Source organism: Maylandia zebra, linkage group LG23, assembly GCF_041146795.1.
Source record: "Maylandia zebra isolate NMK-2024a linkage group LG23, Mzebra_GT3a, whole genome shotgun sequence".
In the NCBI taxonomy this organism is placed as follows: domain Eukaryota; kingdom Metazoa; phylum Chordata; class Actinopteri; order Cichliformes; family Cichlidae; genus Maylandia; species Maylandia zebra.
This window is the reverse complement of record NC_135188.1, coordinates 19,445,527-19,470,075: the sequence shown is the minus strand read 5'-3', so window position 1 is coordinate 19,470,075 and position 24,549 is coordinate 19,445,527. Positions and strand designations below refer to the sequence as shown.

At 38.6% G+C, this 24,549-nt stretch overlaps 1 protein-coding gene, 1 long non-coding RNA gene and 1 gene segment (V, D, J or C); 1 reads left to right on the top strand and 2 right to left on the bottom strand.

The window, feature by feature from the left end:
• The window catches only part of LOC101480048 (NACHT, LRR and PYD domains-containing protein 3), a 30,678-nt gene extending 20,864 nt beyond the window's left edge, over positions 1-9,814 (bottom strand). Inside the window, exon 1 of the mRNA XM_076879946.1 lies at positions 9,735-9,814. The gene's annotated coding sequence lies outside the window, so the exon portion shown is untranslated. The remainder of the gene's footprint in view (positions 1-9,734) is intronic.
• Positions 9,815-10,554: 740 nt separating this feature from the next.
• Positions 10,555-11,330, bottom strand: LOC143414936 (uncharacterized). The gene is made up of 3 exons (XR_013095540.1): positions 11,132-11,330; positions 10,929-11,046; positions 10,555-10,797 (listed from the first exon to the last, which is right to left on the bottom strand). It is a non-coding gene; the product is annotated as an uncharacterized LOC143414936 (long non-coding RNA).
• Positions 11,331-15,509: 4,179 nt separating this feature from the next.
• LOC112430397 (immunoglobulin lambda constant 6-like) lies at positions 15,510-16,397 on the top strand (the record flags this gene model as incomplete). The annotated part of the segment is given in 2 exon segments: positions 15,510-15,849; positions 15,923-16,397. Coding segments are annotated over 2 exon segments (558 nt in total), but the record flags the coding sequence as incomplete, so codon positions are not given.
• Between the last annotated feature and the right edge of the window lie 8,152 nt (positions 16,398-24,549).

Here is a 24,549-nt window from a genome sequence, read left to right as displayed (position 1 = left end):
GTTCAGTGGTGGTCGTCTTTCAGCCTTTCTTACCTTGGCCATGTCTCTGAGTATTGCACACCTTGTGCTTTTGGGCACTCCAGTGATGTTGCAGCTCTGAAATATGGCCAAACTGGTGGCAAGTGGCATCTTGGCAGCTGCACGCTTGACTTTTCTCAGTTCATGGGCAGTTATTTTGCGCCTTGGTTTTTCCACACGCTTCTTGCGACCCTGTTGACTATTTTGAATGAAACGCTTGATTGTTCGATGATCACGCTTCAGAAGCTTTGCAATTTTGAGACTGCTGCATCCCTCTGCAAGATATCTCACTATTTTTGACTTTTCTGAGCCTGTCAAGTCCTTCTTTTGACCCATTTTGCCAAAGGAAAGGACGTTGCCTAATAATTATGCACACCTGATATAGGGTGTTGATGTCATTAGACCACACCCCTTCTCATTACAGAGATGCTTAATTGGTAGTAGGCTTTCGAGCCTATACAGCTTGGAGTAAGACAACATACATGAAGAGGATGATGTGGACAAAATACTCATTTGCCTAATAATTCTGCACTCCCTGTACATGTTTTTAAACCATTCAAAATTATAATTCATAGTTTTATATGTGAATTATATAATGTTAAATTACTATTAAACAAATGACTAAGTATTTTAGACTTTAGTTTACTTCAGCCACATTCCATATAAATCAGATATCATACAAAAATAAAAATAGCTTCAAATACAGTCATGACAATAAAAGAATATGACTTTAAGGACTTCACAACATTATTTCAGTTACAGTACACCAACATCTCTGACACATTAGCACTAAGGGAACACTGAATGACCTGGTGGGTTTTGTCCATAAAACTACTCATCTAAGATTACCACCAAGTAAAAGATCTCTCAGCAAAATTATGCAATATTTTAGGCACTATTGCCCCGATCCAATCAGTGAGCTAAGATTTTTTATTCCACACATGAACTACTGTTACAGCAACAGACATGGACTACATGCCCCACACAACAACTCAATGTCCACTATGTGAAGGAGCAAAACACATTCCTTCTCCTCTCGTTAACTGAGATAAACTGCTGGCATATTTGTTTTACATCTATACTGTCCAGTCTCTCCTGGTGGACATGGCAACACGTTATTCATGGTTGCATACAATTTTAGATTGATGTGGGTGAAAGCCTAGCACATACTTGCCAACCTTGAGACCTCAGAATTAGGGAGACATTCAAAAGGGCTGTTGTGCATTGAAAAACTTAAATTTTACAATGTTTATTTATTGGATAAAATAAGTTAAATGTCACAGTTATTATTGTCCGGCCAGAAACAGGCTGGGGGTGTCCAAATTCAGAGGCTGCGGCCACCTGAGGACCAGGTGTTGTGCCAAAAACTGATTGTCAGCCAAAAACTGATTTCCGGCATTTGCCAAAAACTGATTGCTTGTATTTAAACTGCTATAAATAACTTGTTGGTCTATAACATGTGAAACGTGTCAAATATATTCCTCATGAATTATATCAAGTCATCTAGAGCAACAAACAACATTCCTGTAACAAAGTAGAAGACACAATCAGTTTTTGGCAGTAACTTTTATGTATCCTTTATTTATGCAGTTAAAAAAATTCTTGCTTACTTTAAAAATGTTTCTTTTAAGAGCAATCTGGCCAAGAGGACAGCTGAAATTGTAACAAATACAAAAATAGTTCTGTACACATATTTTAAGTGGACAAAAGGAAGCTGATTGATTATAATGTAAGTACAATAACACAGATATTTGAAGTTTACACAGCCACATTCTCACGTGAAAATATGTTAAAAGTTTATTTTTCGTTGACAGCTCTTTTTTTTTTTTCTTCTTTCTGTCGGGTTTGTTTTTCTTTACTAGAAGAGATCAAATTACTGGTGAGGACAATTCAATAATCGCTGGATATTGATGGGGACACGTCCCTTGTCAAATGCCAAATCTATGCCCTTGCGACCACAACTGAACGATGTTTTTGTTTCCCAGTTTAAACAGGTGGTGTACCTGCTGTTTCCAGACACTGCGCCACAGTCATTTGTAATTACTGAATTTGTATTTTTGATATTACCGTTTCTAATTATTACAAACGTGAAAAACAAACAAACAAAACAAAACAAAACAAGTATTCTATTCTGACTCCATTTGCTCTCTAGTTTTTTTCCAATTTTAAGAGAAAATCTCATTTCCTGCATGAAGTGAGGTCATCCTCACTACAACCTGTTACTCGCATAGTGCACAGTCATAAAGAATATTTATACTGTTAAAATAAATGTTAGAAAAACACATCCATACAGCTGATCTACTTCTGAATAGTTTTCATTGCAAATAAGTTTTCTTTTAAGTTTTCTTTTATTCCCACTGACCCTTCAGCTGAGAATATCTCATAGACAACACAAGCAGCTTCACTATGACCCAAACTCCAGACTCACAGTAAACAAACATCACACAGTGTTACAGGACACACAGCATCCAGAGCAGTGGGAAGTGAAGTTTCTTCATAGTTCAGAACTCGTTCACCAGAGGAAGATTTTAAAATGTTCTGGTCAAATTGACTGTTATGATTGGTCAGAATGGGATAAATGTTACCTTTTTATAAAGAAGGAATTTTATAAATACGTTTTTTTTCATTTAACTATTTATGTATTTTTCAGTTCATTAAAATTAAAACCTAATACTGTGCCAGCTTCTAGCTTTTCTTGCCAGTGTGTAGAACAAACCTGATGACACAGACATCTAGAAAACTTACAAATCAACCGACGTGTGCGTGACTCCTACCTGTAACAGCTAGTGAAGTCAGGTTACAGGTGAGCGAGCCAGTGACAAATCATGCTGGAAGGATGATTATTCTTGTTCCAACATGACTCCACACCCTTGCATAAAGTAAGATCCATGATGACACAGATGAGCGAGTTCAGTGTGGAAAAACTTGACTGGCATGCACAGTCCTGACCTCAACCAGACATACAGCTTTGGGATGAGCAGAGAGCCGAGACTGTGAGCCAGGGCTTCTCATCCAACATTAAAATTCCCATAAACACTTCTAAACCTTTTGGAAAGGCTTCCATTAAGAGTTGAGCCTGTTATAGCCTCAAAGGGTGGGCAGACATTATATTAAACCCTATGGATTAAGAATGGAGTGTTACTCAAGTTCATATGTGTATGAAGCACACTGGGTGAATAATTTTAGTAATACAATGAAGCTTCTCTGTGATTATTGAAGTATTAAGATGATACTTAATGCAACCTTTTCACCAGCAGGTGGGGATAAATCACCATCAATCAATCCTCAAACTCCTAAAAGGAGACTATTCTTATTTTTCTTATAATGTAAATAGTGTCTCTACCTTATCTGCAGGATAACAACACAAGGTTTACCTGTGCCATATAAAATTCAAACCAGATTAAACGGAAGACGCTGTAGCCACAGTACCCCATGCTGCCGTAACATAAATGGAGGAGCATGGGAGCTATGTGTGGATGCTTTTCGTGGATTACTCCTCAGCTTTTAACATCATCCTTCCACACAAACTGGTGGTCAAGCTACAAGACCTGGGTATTCCATACAGAACCTGCATGTGGATCAACAGTTTCCTCTCAGACCGTAGACAGAGAGTCAGAGTTGGCCATCACACATCCTCAGCCCTGAGTCTCAGCACTGGCTCACCCCAGGGCTGTGTGCTCAGTCCACTACTCTACTCTCTCTACACACACGACTGCACTCCTCTCCACCAGAGCAACATCTTTGTGAAGTTTGCAGACGACACCACCGTGGTGGGGCTCATTTCCAGGGGTGAGGAGTCTGCTTACAGAGACAAGGTGGAGCAGCTGTCGTCATGGTGTAAGGCCAATAACCTCCTCCTCAATACTTCAAAGAACAAAGAACTCATAACAGACTTCAGAAGGAAAAAGGCAGAGATCCCACCATTATTCATCAATGGGGACTGTGTAGAAAGGGTGGTAAACTTTCGCTTTCTGGGAATCAACATGGAGGAGAACCTTTCTTGGAGTGCAAACACCTCTGAGCTCCTGAAAAAGGCCCAACAGAGACTGTACTTCCTGAGAAATCTCAGGAGGAATAACATCACTCAGAGACTGCTGGTGTCCTTCTACGGAGCCACCATTGAGAGTGTACTAAATATTGCATATGCATTTGGTACACTAGCTGCACAGTGGCTCAGAGGAAAGCACTGCAAGGGCTCATTAACACCGTCCAAAGGATCACTGGCTGCCCTCTCCCCATGCTGGAAGATCTACACAAGACCAGCTGTCTTAAAAATGCTCAAAACATTATAAAAGATGCCTCATATCCTGGCCACTCACTGTTTGAACTGTTTCCCTTGGGCAGACTGTACAGAGCAATCAGTGCAAGGACAAATAGACTCAAACACAGCTTTTATCCAACTGCAATAACACGTCTGAATGCTGCTACAAGAAATGTCCATCACACCACTCTTGCATTAATCTGCGTGCTGACTGAAGTATTTACGTGGGAATGTATGTGAATGTTTGCTAATACTTTTCTTATTAGCACTTTAAGTATTTTATTTATTGATTTTATTGAATTTTATTATTTTATTTCTATTTTCATACTTTTAGGGATGATGCACTGATCAGGGACCACTTTTAATTTAGTTGTACCTGTGGCAATGACAATAAAGACATTCAGATTCTGATTCTAAAAATCCACAGAGAGATCAGCAGAAGAGAGATCACTCTTGGAGGAAAGATTATCATATATGTGAAGAACACAAAAAGCAGAGCTGAAACATCTTCTACAAACATGTTATTGTGTTGTTATAGTGTGAAGAAATGTTTTCTATGACACTGTAGTTTACACGCATGGCTAAACAAGCAGATTTCAGACTTTCACACTGATGATTATTCTTCTTCACGCCTCAGATTCAGTGGAAAAATTACAAGACTGCATCACTTGTTAATCAGCAGCTGTATGATCTTCAGCTGCAGGGTGGTTTGAGGACCCGTTTGAAATCACGTGAGCCTCGTCACATGATTTCAAACAGTATCTTATTAATACTTGTTTGGCCTCTGCTCTGTCACAGTGCCACTTCTCTTCAGATTCAGCTGAAGAAACATCACTGCACACAATGTTTTTCCTCCAAGCTGCTGCTCTGTGCTGCCTGAGCTCAGGTGAGTGATTTTATTCAAACAAGAACACACCCTCTGTAACAAACGTTGACATACTAACTAGAGGTGGGAATCACCATACATCCCACGATACGATATTATTGCAATTTTTTTTTAAATATTTTGCGATATTCAGATTCAGTACATAAAGGTAAACTTTATCAATATTCATTTTATCTAATATCAAAGTCTCACACTCAGTCTTTCTCTCATTTCAGTCAGTTTTATTGTTGACAAACTGAACGGTTTGTATTACAGTCTAGTCCAACTTAACTGAATGCAACCATCTGGTACAATTATAGCTATTCTGAACTATGCAATTTATGAAAACTATGCAGCCCCTTCAGCAACTGAAGAATTTGAAAGTAAATTAAAACAAAATATAATTTTACATTAGATAAAAAAGTTTTAAACTTAATTAAAATAAAACATGTCTTAAATTAAAATAAGTAAACTGTCATGTTTATTGCTGCCAAAAAAAGTTAAACACATTTGGACAGTGAAGGAATGTCAGGATTCTTGCTCAGAAAAAGGAGCTGATCAACATGCTCTGAAGTCAGAGCACAAAAACCTTTTTTGTAACAAAATATCGAATTCTGCTGTCTCTGTATCGATACATTATTAGCAAACAAAATATCACAATACTACACAGTATCGATTTTTTTCCCCACCCCTAATACTAACCTATGTGTGTCTCTGCAGCGCTGTTTACCATGGCCACAGAGCTGATACTGAATGATTTGACTCTGACCAGGAGAGCTGGAGAAAGTGTCTCCTTCAGCTGTGGGAGAACTGACCAGTGCAGCACTGCAGTTGTATACTGGTACCAGAACAAAGTCAGTGACAAATTCAGAGTGATTATTGGTATTTACAGACGCACTGGTGCGATCACTTCAAACTACAACCACCCTCAGCAGAATGATTTCTCTGCTGTGGTAAAACAGAACAGCTGGGCGTTGGAGCTCAAAACAGTTAAAGTCATTCATTCAGCCATCTACTACTGCTCCTGTTCTCAGAGTTCCCACAGTGTGAAATCATCCCTGCAGGCTGAACAAAAACCATCAGAGGAACAGCAAGAAACCACAGCTCCGTCTCAGTCTGAGAGAGAAGAGTTAGAGAAATTTTCAGTATTTAAATCAGACAAATGAAAATGTTCATACCATCAAAGGGTAAAATAAGTACTTGTAATCAAGGTTGAGAGGTAACTGGGAGTACTGGAAGTACACAATAAAGGTGGTTAATGAAAGAAAAAATGTCTCAGACCGGTTCTATGGGAGGTTTTTCCTCCCATATCATTGAGTTGTATGTTGATGATACTAGCGTTTCCACGCATGGTCTAAAATATTTCAGACTACATCAAGTCCCTTTATGTTCCTCAGTTTGTGTTTGAGGGAACAAATATTTTTAGTTTTGAAGTCATCATAGTTTTAAGGAATTTTGTTGACTGACTTCATAGAAAGTGAAGAAAAGATACGACTGAAATAATAAATAAATTCCCCTCTATATTTGAAGGTTAGTGTTTTGCAAACCTCAGTCTCAGTGGAAAACTGCAACACACGCCTTAGCTGTCAGTCAGCAGCAGCACTGACAGCTGCAGCAGTTAATGGGAGGTTGTAGGAGTTGTTAGAAACACGTGGTCCTCGTCTGATCATATAAATTGTCCTTGTTTGGCCTCGTTTCTATCAAAACATCACTTCTCCTCAGATTCACCAGAGGAAATGTCACTGAACACAACGGTTCACACAATGCTTTTCCTCCCAGCTGCTGCTCTGTGTTGTCTGTGTTTAGGTGAGTTTCAACCCAACAAAAACTACATGTCAGAAACACCATCAAACTGACATTTTCCTCTCTGTGTCTTTGCAGCGCTGGTTACCATGGCTGCAGAGCTGATCCAGAAAGATTTAACTTTGACTGCGACACCTGGCAAAAAAGTCTCCTTCAGCTGTGGAACTTCCCAGTGCAGTGGCAATTAGGGCTGGGCCATATTATACCGTTCACGATAATACCGGTATAATGTTAGGCAACGATAGGAAAATGAAATATCGCGATAGAATATGAGTAAAACGCGCATGCGCAGTGCCTTTGTTTTCATACGCACATGGCCGATTGCTGAGTGAAACAGATGATCCAGAATTGGTTTGTAAAAATGGTGCAACTTCAGTGATGTGGAACTGGTTTGGTGTTTGTCCGTCAGATACACAACAAAGCACATTTTTTGCAGAACATGCAAGCGGCCGTCGTTATTGTCGTATTTGTCGGACTAAGATGCTCTTAAATCTGGGAGTAATCTGGGTCCTAAACTCCTTATTCTTCAGGTCAAACAACACTGCAGCATCACTGAGAGTTAAAAACTGTCTAAATTCTTTCATCTTTAATAAAACAATCAGCATTGCTGCTTTACCAGGTGTAACTATGAAGTTTCCAGGAATCCATGAAAACAAAATTTATTACATTTAACGGAGTTAGAAGTTAGCAGGAAGCTAGCGGAAGTTAGCTCGCTAGTTTCGCTAGTTACCTAAGCATGATATAGCATGTTCTGACTGAGAGATTTCTGAAAAAATTCAAACGTACAGCTCTGCTATCACTTCCAACATAAATGAAGACAGGAAACTAAACAGCAGTGACGTTTGTAGGATTACAGAAGTTGGGCTAACTGGTATATAATGATGTGCTACGTGATCGCTAGCGACACAGCTATGTTAGCATAACATAAACAGTGAAGCTGGAGGATGAACACTAACACTTTTCCACTTATAAAAGTTAACGTTAAGGTTCCTGATAGTTAGAGACAAATGCAATCGCATGGCAGGATGCTGTAAACGGACCGAACTTCAGTCAGGAGAACAACTGAGATAATCCGTCCACAATACGAGGTTAGTCATTAATATACTGCAACGACATGGGAATAGAGCAGCTGCCAGAGAATTCAACATTAATGAATCAATGGTACAGAAGTGGAGGAAGCAAGAAGAATGAGTTTAATAAAGTTTGATTTATCTGACTGCTTTGTTTCGCTTAATGTGCCTTATAATCCCGTGCACCTTATGGTCTGAAAAATACGTACTGCACACTGCAGTTTAATGTTGCAAAGCACCTCTTTTTAACTTCAGTGGATATTATACATGGTTATGCTCAGGATATGTCAGCCCATTTCTACTGGAAATGCCTTTTGGTTAAACCTTCAGCAAGGAATTTGCATTTGCACTGTTAAATTTTTATAAAGCTTTAATGTACATAAAAACCAGCTTCTTGTTTAAGTGAAAATAAATGGAAGGTTGTCTTTTTTGCGCTAGTAATGTTGTGGAGTTGTATTTTGTCTCGCATCAATTATATCGTCAGTTATATCGTTATCGCAAATTTTCAAATATATATCGTGATAAATATTTTTCGCCATATCGCCCTGCTATAGTGGCAATTATGTGCACTGGTACCAGAAGAAAGACGGTGATAAGTTCAGAGTGATTCTTCATATTAACATACGCACTGGTGAAGTCAAGAGTGACTACAACCATGCTCAGAAAAAAGATTTCTCAGCTGTGAAAAATGAGAACAGCTGTGAGTTGGAGATAAATGCAGTTAGCCTCGTTCATTCAGCCATCTACTACTGCTCCTGTGCTCAAAGCTCTCACGTGACAAAACATCCCTGCAGGCTGAACAAAAACCATCAAAGGAACAGCAGCAGACCACAGCTCAGGTTCACACACACACACACACACACACTGACGCAGGCATCACCTTTGAAACCAAAACAACTAGTTTGTATTCTATTTATATAAGAAGTAAAAATAATCAAGACCAAAATTAATTCAAGTAGATTCAAAAGATGACACAATTGGGAGTATCAGATAAACTTGTCTTGTGTGTTCACATTCAGGTCAAAAACAGCAGACTGTAAAAATCCACAGAGATTATCTTCTTCTGACAAACATCAAACAGAAGTGTCTATATTTTTTGGAGAAGCAATATTCCTCTATGAGAACAGCAACTGAGGGAAAACCAAAACACCACAACACAGTGATCACAGCTCCAGAAACCAGAAAGCATATAGCTTTGAAAAAAAAAGAAATGAATGAAAAACAACAGTTTGAATCCAGGATTCTCAAAGTATAGCCAACTGGTCAATCACACCCTTTAGTAACATTATAGTTATGACTGTCATCCTCACAAATGTCAGCCAACGCTAAAAGTTACATCACATCCGCGAGTGCAAGCTGTGCTTTGGTGTCTTTTTGGTCGCTTTGATTGTCCAACTCTTATTTCTGTAACCTTGCACATCTGCACAGAGCATACAGGTTGGTTTCTTTTCCTTTACAGTCATTGCTGCCATGTGCTGGTTCTCTACATTTCCATGAGGACTCCTCATAATAATCATGTTGAGATTTGAAGACAGTTTGTGACGGAGTTACACCGTCCCGCAGACAGCTGATCTGGGCGCATACACGCACCACCACCATTAGTTTCTACAATTACCGTGGCTGCGCGTCTTTTCGTCGACCGGGCAGATAAACAAAAAGGGGTGAGAGGTATATTTTGAGCGGCGCAGAGGGTGGCCAACATATTTTTCCCACTTACCTTTAATAAAGCCGGTCGCGTAGACTCGCGGTGATCGCCGATTATACGAGTGGTTATGCAAGCCGATGGTATGGTGTTCCGGGGTTCAAATAGTGGGTTCGCCCGCGCTTGAAAGGTCACGTGAACTGCATCATTTTTGTTTGTTTGTTTTTTTTGTTATTGTGAAACACTGTAGGCTGCCTGGAATTGGCCATAAATGTCTGTATATACATATATATGTATTGTAGGAATACAGCTGGAAATAAGCTGAGGGGAAAAGAGTGTTTGGTAAAAGAAATAATAAAGAGATGACTATTATGAGTAGTGGGAGGGGCCATGGGGTATAAAAGAAGGCTGTCAGGGCCTACCTGGGCTTTTTTTTTTTTTTCCCCGGTGAGATGTTACAGAGAGGGTGACATGCAGACTGTGTTTTGTATATAGATGTTTGTTTTGTGTTGACTTAAGTTAGTTTTCTATTTTCTTTGTAAATAATATTTTGTGCACTTGGGAGGCTGGCAGTAGTGATGGGCAGATGAAGCTTCATGAAGCACTGAAGCTTTTCATCCAATTGGTTCACCCCAGCGCAAAGCTTCTTGAAGCTTCATTTGCTCTAGCAGGACACCTACTGGACGTAAAAATATTAGTTGGCATGAATTTGAAGAGTGTGGCCTTTTGCACACAGCCTGTAAATGTCAACAACAAAAGGAGTGTGTAAAACATGTATATTGTAGTGATGGCAGTATACTGTGTATATTTATACTGGCAGTATGGAAAATGATTATTTGGAAATGCTTAAAATGGAAATGATCATTTACTGTGAGGTGAGGTGTGGTTGGGTGTGGACAGTGGTTGTGCTCTTTAACGTTGAGGTATGGACAGCTACACACTGAGGCCTCAGTCCTGCCCATATTTTATTCAGTAAAAACTAAATATTCGCTGCTTTTATAACCTTTAGTGGGGAGAACATAGCTAGGATTTAATGATTTAACAAATCTTATAAATCCTTTGTCCTCCACAATGCTAAATGGCTGGGAGTCCTCAATCACCATGCTAACCAGGTCTTCATCTATTTGAGATTGTTCTCCTGAGGAAAGACAATAAAGACAAAGCACAAATATAAATATCACACACGTAACTTATTACAGCTGTATAATATTGTTATATTATTTAGTAACATTACTGCATGCTATATTATCATGGCATTTGATGGCTCACCTGGTCTTGCTCCACAATCGGTGTTCCCCTTATTCTCATGCAAAGCTCTGTAGTGCCTAAGCATGGATGAGGTGTTGCTGTTATATCCCAGCTCCCTGGCACATAGCAAACACTTCACCTTGTACAAAAGTAAAGCCGCGTAACATAAATTGTATTGCACCATCAGTGTTATGAAAATACATCTTCTGTAGAAATTTACATACCTTGTTGGGAGGAATAAAATCAAAATGTTCCCACACAGGGGAGGACATCCTCCTCTTCTTAGCTGGCTCCATTCTCTCCTGACTTTCTCTCCTCACTCTCATAAACCTCCATACGGTCTCCAAACTCTCACTAACCGCAACTCTCCATCAAACACCCACATTTTGAATGAAGTCTGAGGGGTTTATATCGCTGCCATATCTCGTGGCAAAGTTCGAACCGCTTCATGAACCAGTCACGTGGTACAGCCGGGCAGCGAGGCTTCGGACGTCATCATTTTCAGCTCCTCCCATAAATGAAGCAAGCCTCGTTACGCGCATCGCGGAAACGCCCCCTCCATTACTCGACACACGCTCCGAAGCCTCGATACAGAACGTCCCATCACTAGCTGGCAGAATAAACTATCCACACTGAATGCTTCCTGACTACGCCTGCATTTGTTCGGGAGAAGTTTAGGAGAGGACCCCGCGACACAGTTAAACTACAAAACATGGACCAAGTTTGTATTTTGTCTGAGGAGATTTTTTTTTTTTTTGTCTCTGCCGATGTTTATAATTTTGAACAAACAGAAGAAACCATTTAGCTGGACAGATATTTGTTCTTAGAAACCAGAGGACGACCAAAGTGCATAGGGGAGACTGGGGATAGTTGTAACGTGGGTCAGTTGTAACACTTCCAATTTCTCCAATCAGGGCTAAGTTTCAAATGATGTGACTCATCCTGTGCATGCCCAACTCAGTTCTGCTATCACATGTGAAAAATCAGCACATTTTGTCAAACACAGACAATTTAACACGGAAAAAAGTAATTTGTATGCCAAAAAGTAAGTTTTTCTACTTTATTTCAATTTCTAATAGCATTATCTGCTTTGCAGCGAAACTCATCAAACTTAAATTATGTTATTTGTATGTCTATGGGGATATATTCTGTGTAGGTCTTTAGTGCTAATGTTTTAGCCGTTGGCTGTAATGTTAGCTAGTTCATGGCTATAGGAGTCTGGGTCAGTTGTAACAGCAACAGTCTGGGTTAGTTGTAACAATAATGCAGATGTTACAACTTACCACACTATTACTTTAACTTATATTAAACAAGTTGGGGAAACGGCATCAGCAGAGAGAGGTTCACTGGTCACATTTGTATATGCGGTTAATGCCACTGGCAACACAATTCCTCCACTGTTTGTGTTCCCACACATACATTATGCAGACTACTGTGTCAGAGATGGGCCAGTAGGAAGTACTGGTAGTGGAAATAAATCAGGATGGATGCAAGAAACAGATTCACTCATCTTTCTGAAGCACTTTGCAAACCACACCAAGGTAAGCCATGAAAAAAAGTAATGGAATTGCGATGCTGGTGAACAACTACATTTTTTCAGCTTCCTTGTTATGTTCAAAATTGGTGCAAGAGCTGTAGGTTATAATGCCCACTGAGCCAATGAGGCCAAACTCAAGGAAGACCAACCAAAATTAATGAAATATTCAGTTGCAGAAAATTCCATAATTTGTCTTTTTTGGGGGGTTGGCATATGTTCAAAAGTTAGATTTCTGCATTCTGTCACACACACACACACAGCTACATAAATGGATGTAAGTGCATTCATGTGTTGAATAAACAAAGATTACATGTTAATGTTTTGTTAGTACCCTTATTTCATTGTGTTACATTTTACCCCAGGATATGTTACAACTAACCCAGACTATGGGGTTAATTGTAACATTTCACTCTTTGTGTTTGAGGCCATACCATGCAATGGGTAATTGTGCTGCAGAGAAAATAGCTGCACTATTTAATAGCAGAGACATGTAAATACTTTGCATTACATTTTGAATCCACTGCCTTAAAAGAGCTCCAAGCTACAGACAGAAATGTCAAAAATGTTACAACTATCCCCGGTCTCCCCAACTAATATTGTAACACTTGTTGGCTGTTTCTAGGTCCCAAAACATGCTCAGATGGGTCGGCTGGTGCAGTTAAAGTGACTTATTTGCACAGTTTTATCTTTGCAGACCGTTCATTGATTCCAGACAATCGATGTCAGCTGTGTCCACCAGGCTCTCCTGACACTGCCCCTGAACCCACTGCAACACCCCTACTGTGCAGCTGAGCCACAGACTACACGCCCACCACAGCAAATGAATCCTGTTACAGTGCTACTCCATCAAAACATTGTTGAGAAGGTTAATTCTGGAGGAAAACTGCCAACCTGCTGTTTGGACAAGAATAAACTTGTGAAACAAAGGTCAGCTCAGGTAGCTCATCATCTGGAGGCAGAAGTTATGCAGAATATTCAGATTCATGCAGTTTTTACAACATTAATTCATCTCGACTGAACCAAATCATGGAGCTGAATTACACTAAACAGAAATAACAACATGACCCCTGACAGGTGACAAGATTATCTCTTCATCACGGCACCTGTTAGTCGGTTGGGTATATTAAGGAGCAAGTAAACATTTTGTCCTCAAAGTTAATGGTTTAGAAACAGGAAAAAAATGGGCGAGTGTAAGGATTTGAGCAAGTTTGACAAAGTAGTGATGGCTAAGTGACTCTAAGACTCTAGACAACCAGGCTTTTGCAAAAATGCAGGGTTTGTGGGGTGTTCCTGCAGTGGTCACTATGCATTAAAAGTGGTCCAAAGAAGAAACAGTGGTGAACCAGTAACTGAGCATCTGTGGGATCTACGGAACAAACAAGTGTAATCCATGGAGGTCCTTCCTCACAACTTACAAGACTTCAAGGATCTGTTGCTAACATCTCAGTGCCAGATACCACAGCACATCTTCAGGGGTCAAGTGGAATCCATGCCTCACGACTGTTTTGGCAGCAAAAGAGGGACCAACACAAAATCAGGCAGAGTCATAATGTTACGTCTGATTGGTTAATGACATTGCTTTACCTCAGCTGCCACATTCAACATGAGACAGGTTTTTGTACTGGTCTGTGTCACTGTGTGAGGAGACAGGATCTTTGGCTCTGGAGCTAAACTGTACGTAACAGGTAAGAACAAATGAATTAATTTTCCTTACAACTTTCAAAATGACAATTTGTTCAAAGCCAGTTTCCGCTAAGTCCGACTTAAAATGTGTTTCTATTAAGTAGGAAAAAACTGTGAATCTCACTGTATATGTGAGGTATTTATTGGGGGTTTTTTCAGCGTGAAAAGTCCTAAAAGTCTGATGTGAGCAGGATTACAACTAATCCTTATCTAAGAAATTTCAACATCCTTTTATTTATTTTTATATTTGTTTGTAAGCTCAAAAAGATAACAGACTCACTGGGATTTGTGAAAGAAAATCATTAAAATTAAACGTGGACATATTTACAGTAAGTCATAAGCTTATAAATAAAATGTTATTCATATTTGAATCTTAAGACACATTTAAGGAAAGTTTAATGACTACTGACTTAATATTATCTCAAATATTATAGTAGATGTAATTTGGAAATTTAGGACTTGACATCATACTTAAAATAAGAAAAGTTTTGAAATTATATAATAAGCTATGTAATTCAGTATTTCATTACATGTAGTGCATTATATAGAATTGATTGTGTATCCTTTGAGGGCTTTAAGCTATTTTTCACATATTCAAATAATTGCTGTTGTTTAACTACATGAAAAAAATTATGTCTCATGTGAACACAATGAAAAAAGTTCTGAAGTTTCTGATCTAATGATGTCTCGGTCTCTCTCTCTGTGCATACTGGAAATTTCTTAAATGTCATTTTAATGTCATTAAAATGTCATACAAAATATTTAGTTAATCGCAATATAGATTTAAAAAATCCCCTGTACAAATATTTCTTCATAAATGTTTTCAGCTGAAATTACTGTAATATGTATATACTAACCTTGTATATTTTAAGAGATTATAGATGCCAAATATAAAATCATTATGAAAACAAAGATACAATTAAATTCTGACATATTATAAAAACTGATATAGAAATATTCACATCGTATATATGAAATCTTATTTGCAACAGTTTTAGAATAATTACAAACTATATGCTTCAAATATATACAGAAACTATAATGTACAAAGTACGCGTGCTTTCATTATCAATACTGCTGCCATGATATGTGAAGGATGTGATTTATTTTTACATCTATAGATGTGTTACATTGTATTGTTATAATTTAAAATTGTGATAACAGACGTAAAGGACAAAGGAGTTAATTGTATTAAATATTGTGTGTTAATGAAATCAGTTTAACTTTGATAAATATAATTCTGCCTTTAATATTTAATATTACATTGTACATTATAATAATAAATCATCTGAATATTGTTAAGTGTTTAAAATGAGCCATTACACGGCCGATAGGCACTGATTGGTAGTTTGGTGATTATGAAGCTTCTCAGGTCACACTGAGTGAAATTCTGTGTCTGCTGTCAAACTTCAGCTACGCCGGTAGCAAAGCCCTCGGTGACAGTGTACCAAGCAGCATCCAGTGATCATCTGGAGGAGAAGAGATCCCTGCTGTGTGTGGCCTCACAAATGGTTCCTCCTGTGGTCAAGATCTCCTGGAAAAGCCAGAAGCAGGACGGATCTCCGCTGGCGGCGCCCCCTGGTGACACAGAACAGCTGGACATCATAGAGTCCGATTACACTGCCAGCATCTTGTTGATCCATCAGCAAGACGAGAACTCACATACATATGGCTGTTCTGTCACACACGAGGGGGGGACGGTGGAGGGTCAAATAGAGGAAGGTAATGAAAGTTTGTTGCCTTTTCAGCATGAAATTAGCTACGCAGCTACTCAAATGTGACTTTTCTGTTTCAGGAGTTTCTCAAAGTCCACCAAAAGAACTTCCACCGGATACACTTTCCACCAATCAAACTTTAACAGAAGGTCCATCATCAGAACATCCCGTGTCTCAAAAACAAGTAAAACTGCTCTGCCTGGTGTACACGGTGCTGATCACGAAGAGTCTGGTGTACTGCTGTGGAGTCTCTCTGCTCAGGCTCATCAGACGCAGCCGCAAACACGCAGCTGACTGACTGTTTCCTTCTTCTTGGCTTATCGCTTTTCATATCGTTTATCACTCAGGATTTAGAAAAGTCTGTAACAGTGCAGCATTTTGGTTGTTTTTTTACTTTCTTTTTTATTTCAATATTAAAAAAAGAGCTGAAACAGAAAAGGCTGAATTATTAGCTCCCTAGTAGATGATTCATCATTTATAGCATTTGTTTAATTAAAACAAAGTGTTGCCTGCTCTTCAAAGTATTTCTCTGCAATATTCCGAATAAAGCAAACAAAAAAAATCTTGCTTGTTTGAGTTTAATTTTGTAGAAAACTGCGAGAAACAGCAGCACTCCCAATATATGCTGATAGGCAACGAGCAGTGGTAAAAGAAGAACAAATGTTTAATGAGATACAAACAGGATTTTAAAGAAGATGAGAACATGAAACCATAAATCTGTTAGATAAAAAAACATGCAGGTGTGTCTGAGCCTTATTTTTAGTTCACTATCATTGGGACTGCATAGTCATCACATGATGTGATATCATAGTGTGGAAGTAAATGTTCAAAATCATAATGTTCCCTCACAAAATCACAAATTCCTTCCAGATGCAATAAAAATGTTAAACACAATGACCCAATATTTATTTGAATATGAAATTATAAATGTTAAAATAAATTAAAATTAGAGTTCACCTTGATTGGTTTAATTTTGTAAAGGACATATTTAGCAGATGCATTTGTGAACTCTCACCAATGTGTTTGTCATTCAACAACAATTAGTTCTATGACCTAAAATATTATTTAATATGTTCTCCATGATTCGAAGCAGATAAAACTATGAAAGCAAACTCCAGTTTTAAGCTCTGTCCTCTTTCAGACATTGCAAATCAAATGTTTCTTTATACAGATAGTGTGGTTTTCTTATTAAAGGAAACAGAATAAAAACTGTCTAACTAAAGGAACCAAACTATCAGGAACCCGTGGATGTTGTTTTCTGGACTCAGTCTTAAAAACGATATCATCTTTGCACCAGCTTTATTTGGACTGTGTGGGGTTTTTTACACATGCACATGTATATCCTGCAGTGTCTGCATATCTATATATCAGTTATGTAAATTATGTGTCATTGTGTGTTCCATGTGAGATTGTTTAAAGCCTCTGAACAATGTCATGATATCAGTGCAGCTGTTAGCGCTGCGACCCCATAGCAGCGTCCTTTAGCTTTTAAAACTAACATGGATCGCTTTTCAACTTTTTAACTGAATCTCTTTCAAACAGCTTAAAGTCTGTCAAATTGTTCTAGTTTTTATAAATTTTCCTTTTATTTGAATTACCCTGAATACTGTATTTACTTTTTCTACTAAACATTCTGTATTAATTTCATCAATCGTACTTCTATTTTTTTGCTAACTTTTGAAAATGACTAAAACTGAAGTATTCTGGTAGTTAAGGGGACAGATGGTCCTAAGAGTCAAGACTACACTACAACGAATTCAAACACCTGACTTTGTTAAAGCTGCGCAGTAAAAATAAATATACTTTAAACAAGCAGCAGAAAACACCAAATGTTGATGAAATATTTCTTGATGCTGACATCTAATTTTCCACCAGCATACATGAGCTAAATACTGAAAGCCCTGATTCCAAACTTATCATTGTTTCATTTAATGTGTTTAGGTGGAGCAAGTAAAAACATGATCAAGTGGAAGTGAAATAAAAACATGTGAGGTGAAGCGCTGGTGTTTGTTTCGAGAAGAACAATAAGTTGTTTGTTTCAGCGGTTTCCAAGTCTGTCTCTGTGTGGTTTGTCTTCTCATACGAGCAGGATGTCCGAGACTCAGCGGTGAACTGTTCTCATGCGATCACTTCATAAACTTTAAATTCCTATAATACTGTTTAACTGTGATTTCTTCCATATTCTTTGCATGAATGGTGCTATTTGCACCAAAAATCTCTCACATATACTTTTAAGTTGTGTTCGTCATTACTGACCACTAAAGTCGAACCTGCATTCATGTGAATAAGCACGTGACCTCGTCTTGAATGTAACACTAGTGTAGCTCAGATTAACCTTAATGCTGGTTTGTACAGCTAACCTAAAATTCATCCTAATGACTGATTTTAATAAACACCAGCTTAGATGTTGTAGGACCAACATTATTAAAGACAAGTTTGTGTTCCCTGTATTGGTTTTGTAGGATGCAGCTGACCTCACTTCTAATGTTTGGTGAAAAAAACAAAACAAAACCTAAACAAACAAAACTTTATTCGATTTCATCATTATAGCACACGGAGTCACTGCAGTGAAGGGGTCTGAATACTTTCTGGAATTATTGTGCAACTGTGGCTGTTGCTGTAACTGTCACTGTGACATTAAAGTGAAAACCCCCAACTCGCACAGAAACCCACACAGCCCAGCTGCTGCACAAAGGGAAGCTCTGATTGGCTGTTGACTTTCTTTTCTGTCCTAATAACCGCTGAGAACAGATCCATATCTGCTGCTGCACCCCTCTATCTCATTCTTTTCCACTGAGCGCTCCACCCACTCAGAGCTGAACTGACCCCGTCTGACCCACCTGCTACATCATTTACTTTTTATTATTCTTTTGCTCTTTGTTAATGACTGACAAGGTTTTGCTACATTAAATAAATCGATGGCACAAAGCTTGTATTGAATCAGCTGTTTTGGACAATTTCAAGGTTGATTTAAAAACCTTTAGAACTTTTAATCCAACCATCAGAGCAACGTGTTAGCAGCTTCAAATTAAGAAGCAACACAGATTCTTACAGTTACTTTTTCTTAATGAAATTACACAACAAAAAATATTCAATTACAATTAATTTTATGCGTGTGTGTATGTGTGTGTCTGTGCATGATAGTGAACCTAAAATATGTAATCAAAAAACCCTGAATTATACACGAGACGTTATCTATCCAAATAACTGAGCTTTAAAACTTCTAACTCTATATCTTTGTACTTTATATTTTTGAGCATGGAAACTAATCGAAAATCTTGTAGTCCAGACAGCAGGTGCTGCTTCTGGGCCAAGTTTAAATTTATTTCTGGATGACTTATAAGCATGAGTAAACCTCTCCCAGTGTCCTGTGCACTGTCTGCAGCGTGATTGTATGTTGCAAAAGAGTCTTTACTTCCCTCCAGTGGTCACACTGAGTCACAACGAAACTTATGTGTCTCACAAGATTATTGATTATTAAACGGGTCATTCATCTCAAATCAACACTGGTCTTCTACTCAACCATCTCAAATTTACATCAAAATGTTGTGACACAAAGTTTGAACATGTATAATGGTTGCTGACAAATTTTAGATTCATAAATCCAATTAGTTTCAGGATATAGGACTTGGCGGAGGACTTTTTAAAGAAAGGTTCCTTTCAGGTCTTTTTGCTTTTTGCACACTGAAATCTGAGGCAATGTTTAAACATCGATATCTCAAAGGCTGTTTAAAATAAAAAGTTCTATACTTATCAGACTCTTCTAGGACAAAAGGGCTCAAAATGGTAGGAGTAGGTCTTGAAAACATTAAGTACGCACAAATATGGGATTTTAAAGGACTACTTGATACGCTAATAGAGAGACATGTGATGCATTTGTCTGAAATACACAATTACAGATGCTGATGGTTGATGGCAAAAATGACTAGTGAAAATTTCAGGCTTGTCATTTAAACCATGTTTTCTTAGATATTCATGTGAAAAAAAATGGTTTGAAAGTGAGTTGGAACATTTTTTTAAAGTATTTGTTATATGAAGCTAAAAATTCACAACATTTAGTATATGTGTTGAAACTTTGTAACATAAAATATTTATGTTAATTAGAGGCGATCGTGGCTCAAGCGTTTGCGATTAGATATGGGCAGACTCACCTTTTCACACAGAAGCAAGTTAGTGAATTGTGGAAAGGTGAGAAAGGTTTAGATTAAATGGTAAATGGCCTGTATTTATATAGCGCTTTACTAGTCCCTAAGGACCCCAAAGCGCTTTACATATCCAGTCATCCATCCACCCATTCACACACAGGTGATGGCAAGCTACATTGTAGCCACAGCCACCCTGGGGCGCACTGACAGAGGCGAGGCTGCCGGACACTGGCGCCACCGGGCCCTCTGACCACCACCAGTAGGCAACGGGTGAAGTGTCTTGCCCAAGGACACAACGACCGAGACTGTCCAAGCCGGGGCTCGAACCGGCAACCTTCCGATTACAAGGCGACCTCCCAACTCTTGAGCCACGATTAAATCAGCTATTTCGTCTCCCCCCTTTTTTATTACATATATTACAGTTATATTATCAGTCTTTGCGTAGTATGATTTAGTACCATAATGAACACATACCTGTGGCATTAGCTGGTTGATCCTGCAGCAGAATTTGGGGAAATGGTTGTCCTGTTGAAAACCAATAATGGATTCATTTTCATTATTGTTTAAAACAACAGGTACAGCCTTTATATTTCCTCTAAATAGCAGACCTTCATTCCTTTTGATCTTCTTTAAAATCTTCTTTGTCACCGCTGCAGTCTTTGTATCATACATCTGCACCATCAGGTCCACTGTGTCCAGTCTGTCTGCGTTCTCCAGTCGACTCTTTTTGATTGGCTTGAAGCCATCCCTTGACTCAGTAACATTTTGCAGACACCACTTGAAGTTTTTCAGCTCTTCAGTTCCCAAAGTCTCCAGAGTTTCCCACAGCCATTCCTTTAAAAGCCCGTCTGTCTTTTTTATCTGATAAAGTAAGAGAACGTTTTTGATAATTCGTACACTAAACAATGAACAAGAAAGAGTCGTTTTATAAAATCTCACCAACATCTGAGTTATTAACAGAAAAAAAACAAATAGACTGGTCAAACAACAGATAATATAGGCTTTTAAACCATAAAAATCAACATTTTTGTGCGACTAACATCAAATTTAATCAAATTTTAATTTTTGTAATTTTGCAGTAACCTTGAATCTTGTCATTTTAGACAGTCTTTCTTAAAAAAGGACAGTCTAATTGTTAGGTCAGTGTTCTGCTTAGAGGTCTGTGATGGCCAAACCCGTGGCCACACTCTAAAGTCGGTAACTTTTGTATTTTCATTCTTCATTTGAACATAGTAATACATTTTAGTTGCCAATAACTTTATTGATTGGTTTGGATACATTTGTTCTATTTGTAAGCGTGCACATTTAGTTTACTTATGTATTCATACTACTTCATTTCTTTGCTTTCTGACTAACCTTTGTCTTTTTATTTCTTACCTGCCATCATCCCTGGGAGTTGCTGGACAAAAGATGGTAGCCAGGGTTTGAAATCATTAGATGCAAAGGAAGATAATTGGACCACACCACCACTTCCTGCTGAAGGGGGGAATGTGTGTTTTCTTTACTTTAAAAACAAAGTATTTGTATTTAATTAAATATTTGAGTTTAGGGTTTAATGGGGTTTTTTGATTTTCTTCTTTGGTGTTTAGTTTATTAACAAACCAGATTGTACTGCATCGTTTGTGATTTATGATTGTGTTTGTTTGTTACCCCCTCATGTGTCACAATGGTCTGATCAGCCATTATATATACCCTTGTATGTCATTTCATGTTTAGGTCAATTGTGTTTGTATGTAGCAGTCATTTGGTTTGTTAAGTTTGCAGTCGTTGCCTGAGTTCAGTTCAGTTTTGTTTCTTTGGCCTCTTTTATGAGCTCAACATTTATTAGTCTTGTAAATATAATTTTTGGGGGTTAAATAAATGGAAACTATATTTTTCTAATAATTCCTGGGACTCCTCCTCCTGTTTTTCAACTCGGTCCAGCACAAGGTCCAAGTGACCTGAGTTTACTCTTTGCTGCTTGGTCTTCATCATCCTGCCTGTGACACAGTTTTGAGTGTGAATAGTACCTCTGTACCTCACCTCTGAGCTTTGGTCTGGCTCTCATGTTCCCCACACAGAGTGATTTTAGAGGGAGGGACTCCCTCCTCTCTGTCCTCACACTGATCCATGCTGCTGAATTCACATCAGCTCACACACACTTTCTACCTTCACCTGCAGAGGAAACAAAGTAAGCAGAGCAAGCGCTTAATTCATCATTTATACATATTACACCTCAATATGTCATTTATAAATATACAATTTACAGCTATCACTGCATGTGATAATCATAACAATATTCAGAATAACATCATTTTGAAGTTCGCGGACGACACTGCAGTGATCGGTTGCATCACTGGAGGAGACGAGGCGGCTTACAGGAGAGAGGTGGCCGGTCTGGTGTCATGGTGTAAGGACACCCTCAACACTGACAAGACAAAGAAGATGATAGTGGACATGAGGAAGAAGAGGAGGCCTCACCCACCGCTGTCTATCCGGGGCCTTGAAGTGGAGAGGGTGAGCAGCTTCAGGTGCCTGGGCGTCTACATCACCGAGGACCTCACCTGGTCACTGAACACCACACAGCTGGTCAAGAAGGCTCAGCAGCGGCTGTATTTCCTGAGGAGGCTGAGGAAATTTGGTATGTCGGCCAAGATCCTCAGCAGCTTCTACAGCTGCACTGTGGAGAGCACACTGACCAGCTGCATCACTGCATGGTACGGCAGCACTACTGCTATGGACCGCAAACGCCTGCAGAGAGTGATAACAACTGTGGAGAAGATCACCAGGACACCGCTGCTCTCTCTGCAGAGCATCTACCATCATCGAGTCCCGAGGAGAGCTGCCTCCATCCTCAAAGACCCCACACACCCCCAACACAGACCGTTCACACTTCTGCCTTCAGGGCGGAGGTTCAGAAGTTTGAAATCCAGAATATCGAGACTCAACAACTCCTTCTTGCCCACTGCCATCAGACTCTTGAACAGCTGACCCATTTTGAACAGTAATAATACATTTATTTTGCACATCAGGTCATCTTACACATTAAGCTATAGCTCTTTTACACACATTTCTGTTTCAGATCTCCATATTTTGTCTCCTTTACTGTCTACATTTATTTATTTGTACTATTTGTATTTACATGTTCTGTTTCTATTGTATATATTAATCGGCATCTGTGGGTGGACAGCAAAGAAAGAATTTCATTGCACAGAGAAATGCCTTTTCTCTTGTGACACATGACAATAAACACTTTGAATTTCTTGAATAATACATCTGTTTTAAATTACTACTATTATTATATGACATCACTATAAAGTGCTACTGAAGATGTGAGCTCTCAGATGAGCAGTGAGGCCCACACACTGACACAGCAGAAAACTGTAGTAAATGCAATGAAATAAAATGACTCTGTGTTGCTGTGAAAAACAGAAGCGACATTTACAGTAAAAACCGAGAAGAAAAGCTTTAATGATGAGGATGTGAAATCCTTTAAAAAGTGATGCTTCCTGTTTGCATTTACTCTCACTAAAAGGGAAGTCCACCAGCGTACAACTGACATCTGTACTGAATACAGCTGCGGGATTCAGGACAGATGCACAGATTATGATCATTATATTAATTAATATATTATATGGAATATTAATATATTAATTAATATATTAATTAATTAATAATTAGTAGTATTATAAGTACAGATTACAGATGCTCAAGGGTCCTGTGACCAAAAGAGGTTCTCCAAATTTACTGACAATAATGTAGCTTTGTAAGATTGTGAATATGTCCTTTTTTTATTTTTAGCTGAGTACCACAGGAGGGTGGAGCAGAGTAGAAATGAATGCTGTGTTTGATTTACAACCTGTGTCCTCATAAATGGAAAAGTCCCCTCATGGTTTGCGTTGAAGGAGTGTGTTACAATACGCCTAAAGGAATATTTAGACTCTTTGCTGAAGTTACCAAAAAGGAAGGAATAAAATGAGATATTTGTCCTGAATCACCATGTATTAGTCGGCTTATATTTTAAAATTTGCAGAAATACGAAATAACCAAAGGTACATGAACATCATATATTCATTATTGAATGAACCATCCGTTTTCTGCCTCATAATCCAAGAGAAATGCTCAGACTTCCCTCTTCCAGCCACCTGCCTCAGCTATTCTTTGTACACAAAGACGTTCCCAAACAAAGCCTGCCTTTGTAGCACTTATCAGGGCTGGAACATTCAAGGTCCATCATTAGAGCTACTCCTCCAAACACCAAGAATCAAACACAGCAGTCGACCTGCAAAAATAAGAACTACCACCACCTTCATCTAGGGTGTCACACAGATTCATCACTGTGGTGTATTATTTAATAAACCAAGGCCAAAATCACAGCCTGAAGCTATCTTAATTTAAAAAAAAAAAGAAAAAAAAAAAGAATGTTTTGCTTCATGTCATTTATTTTTAAACCAAGATGTTGTTGACTGATGTTGATTGAGTCGATCAGAAACACAACCTTTCCTGACTCCAGGAGTTCATCCATTGATCCAGAGGGACGCTAAAGGATCTTCACTAATAGAGAGGTCACAGATTCATGGAGT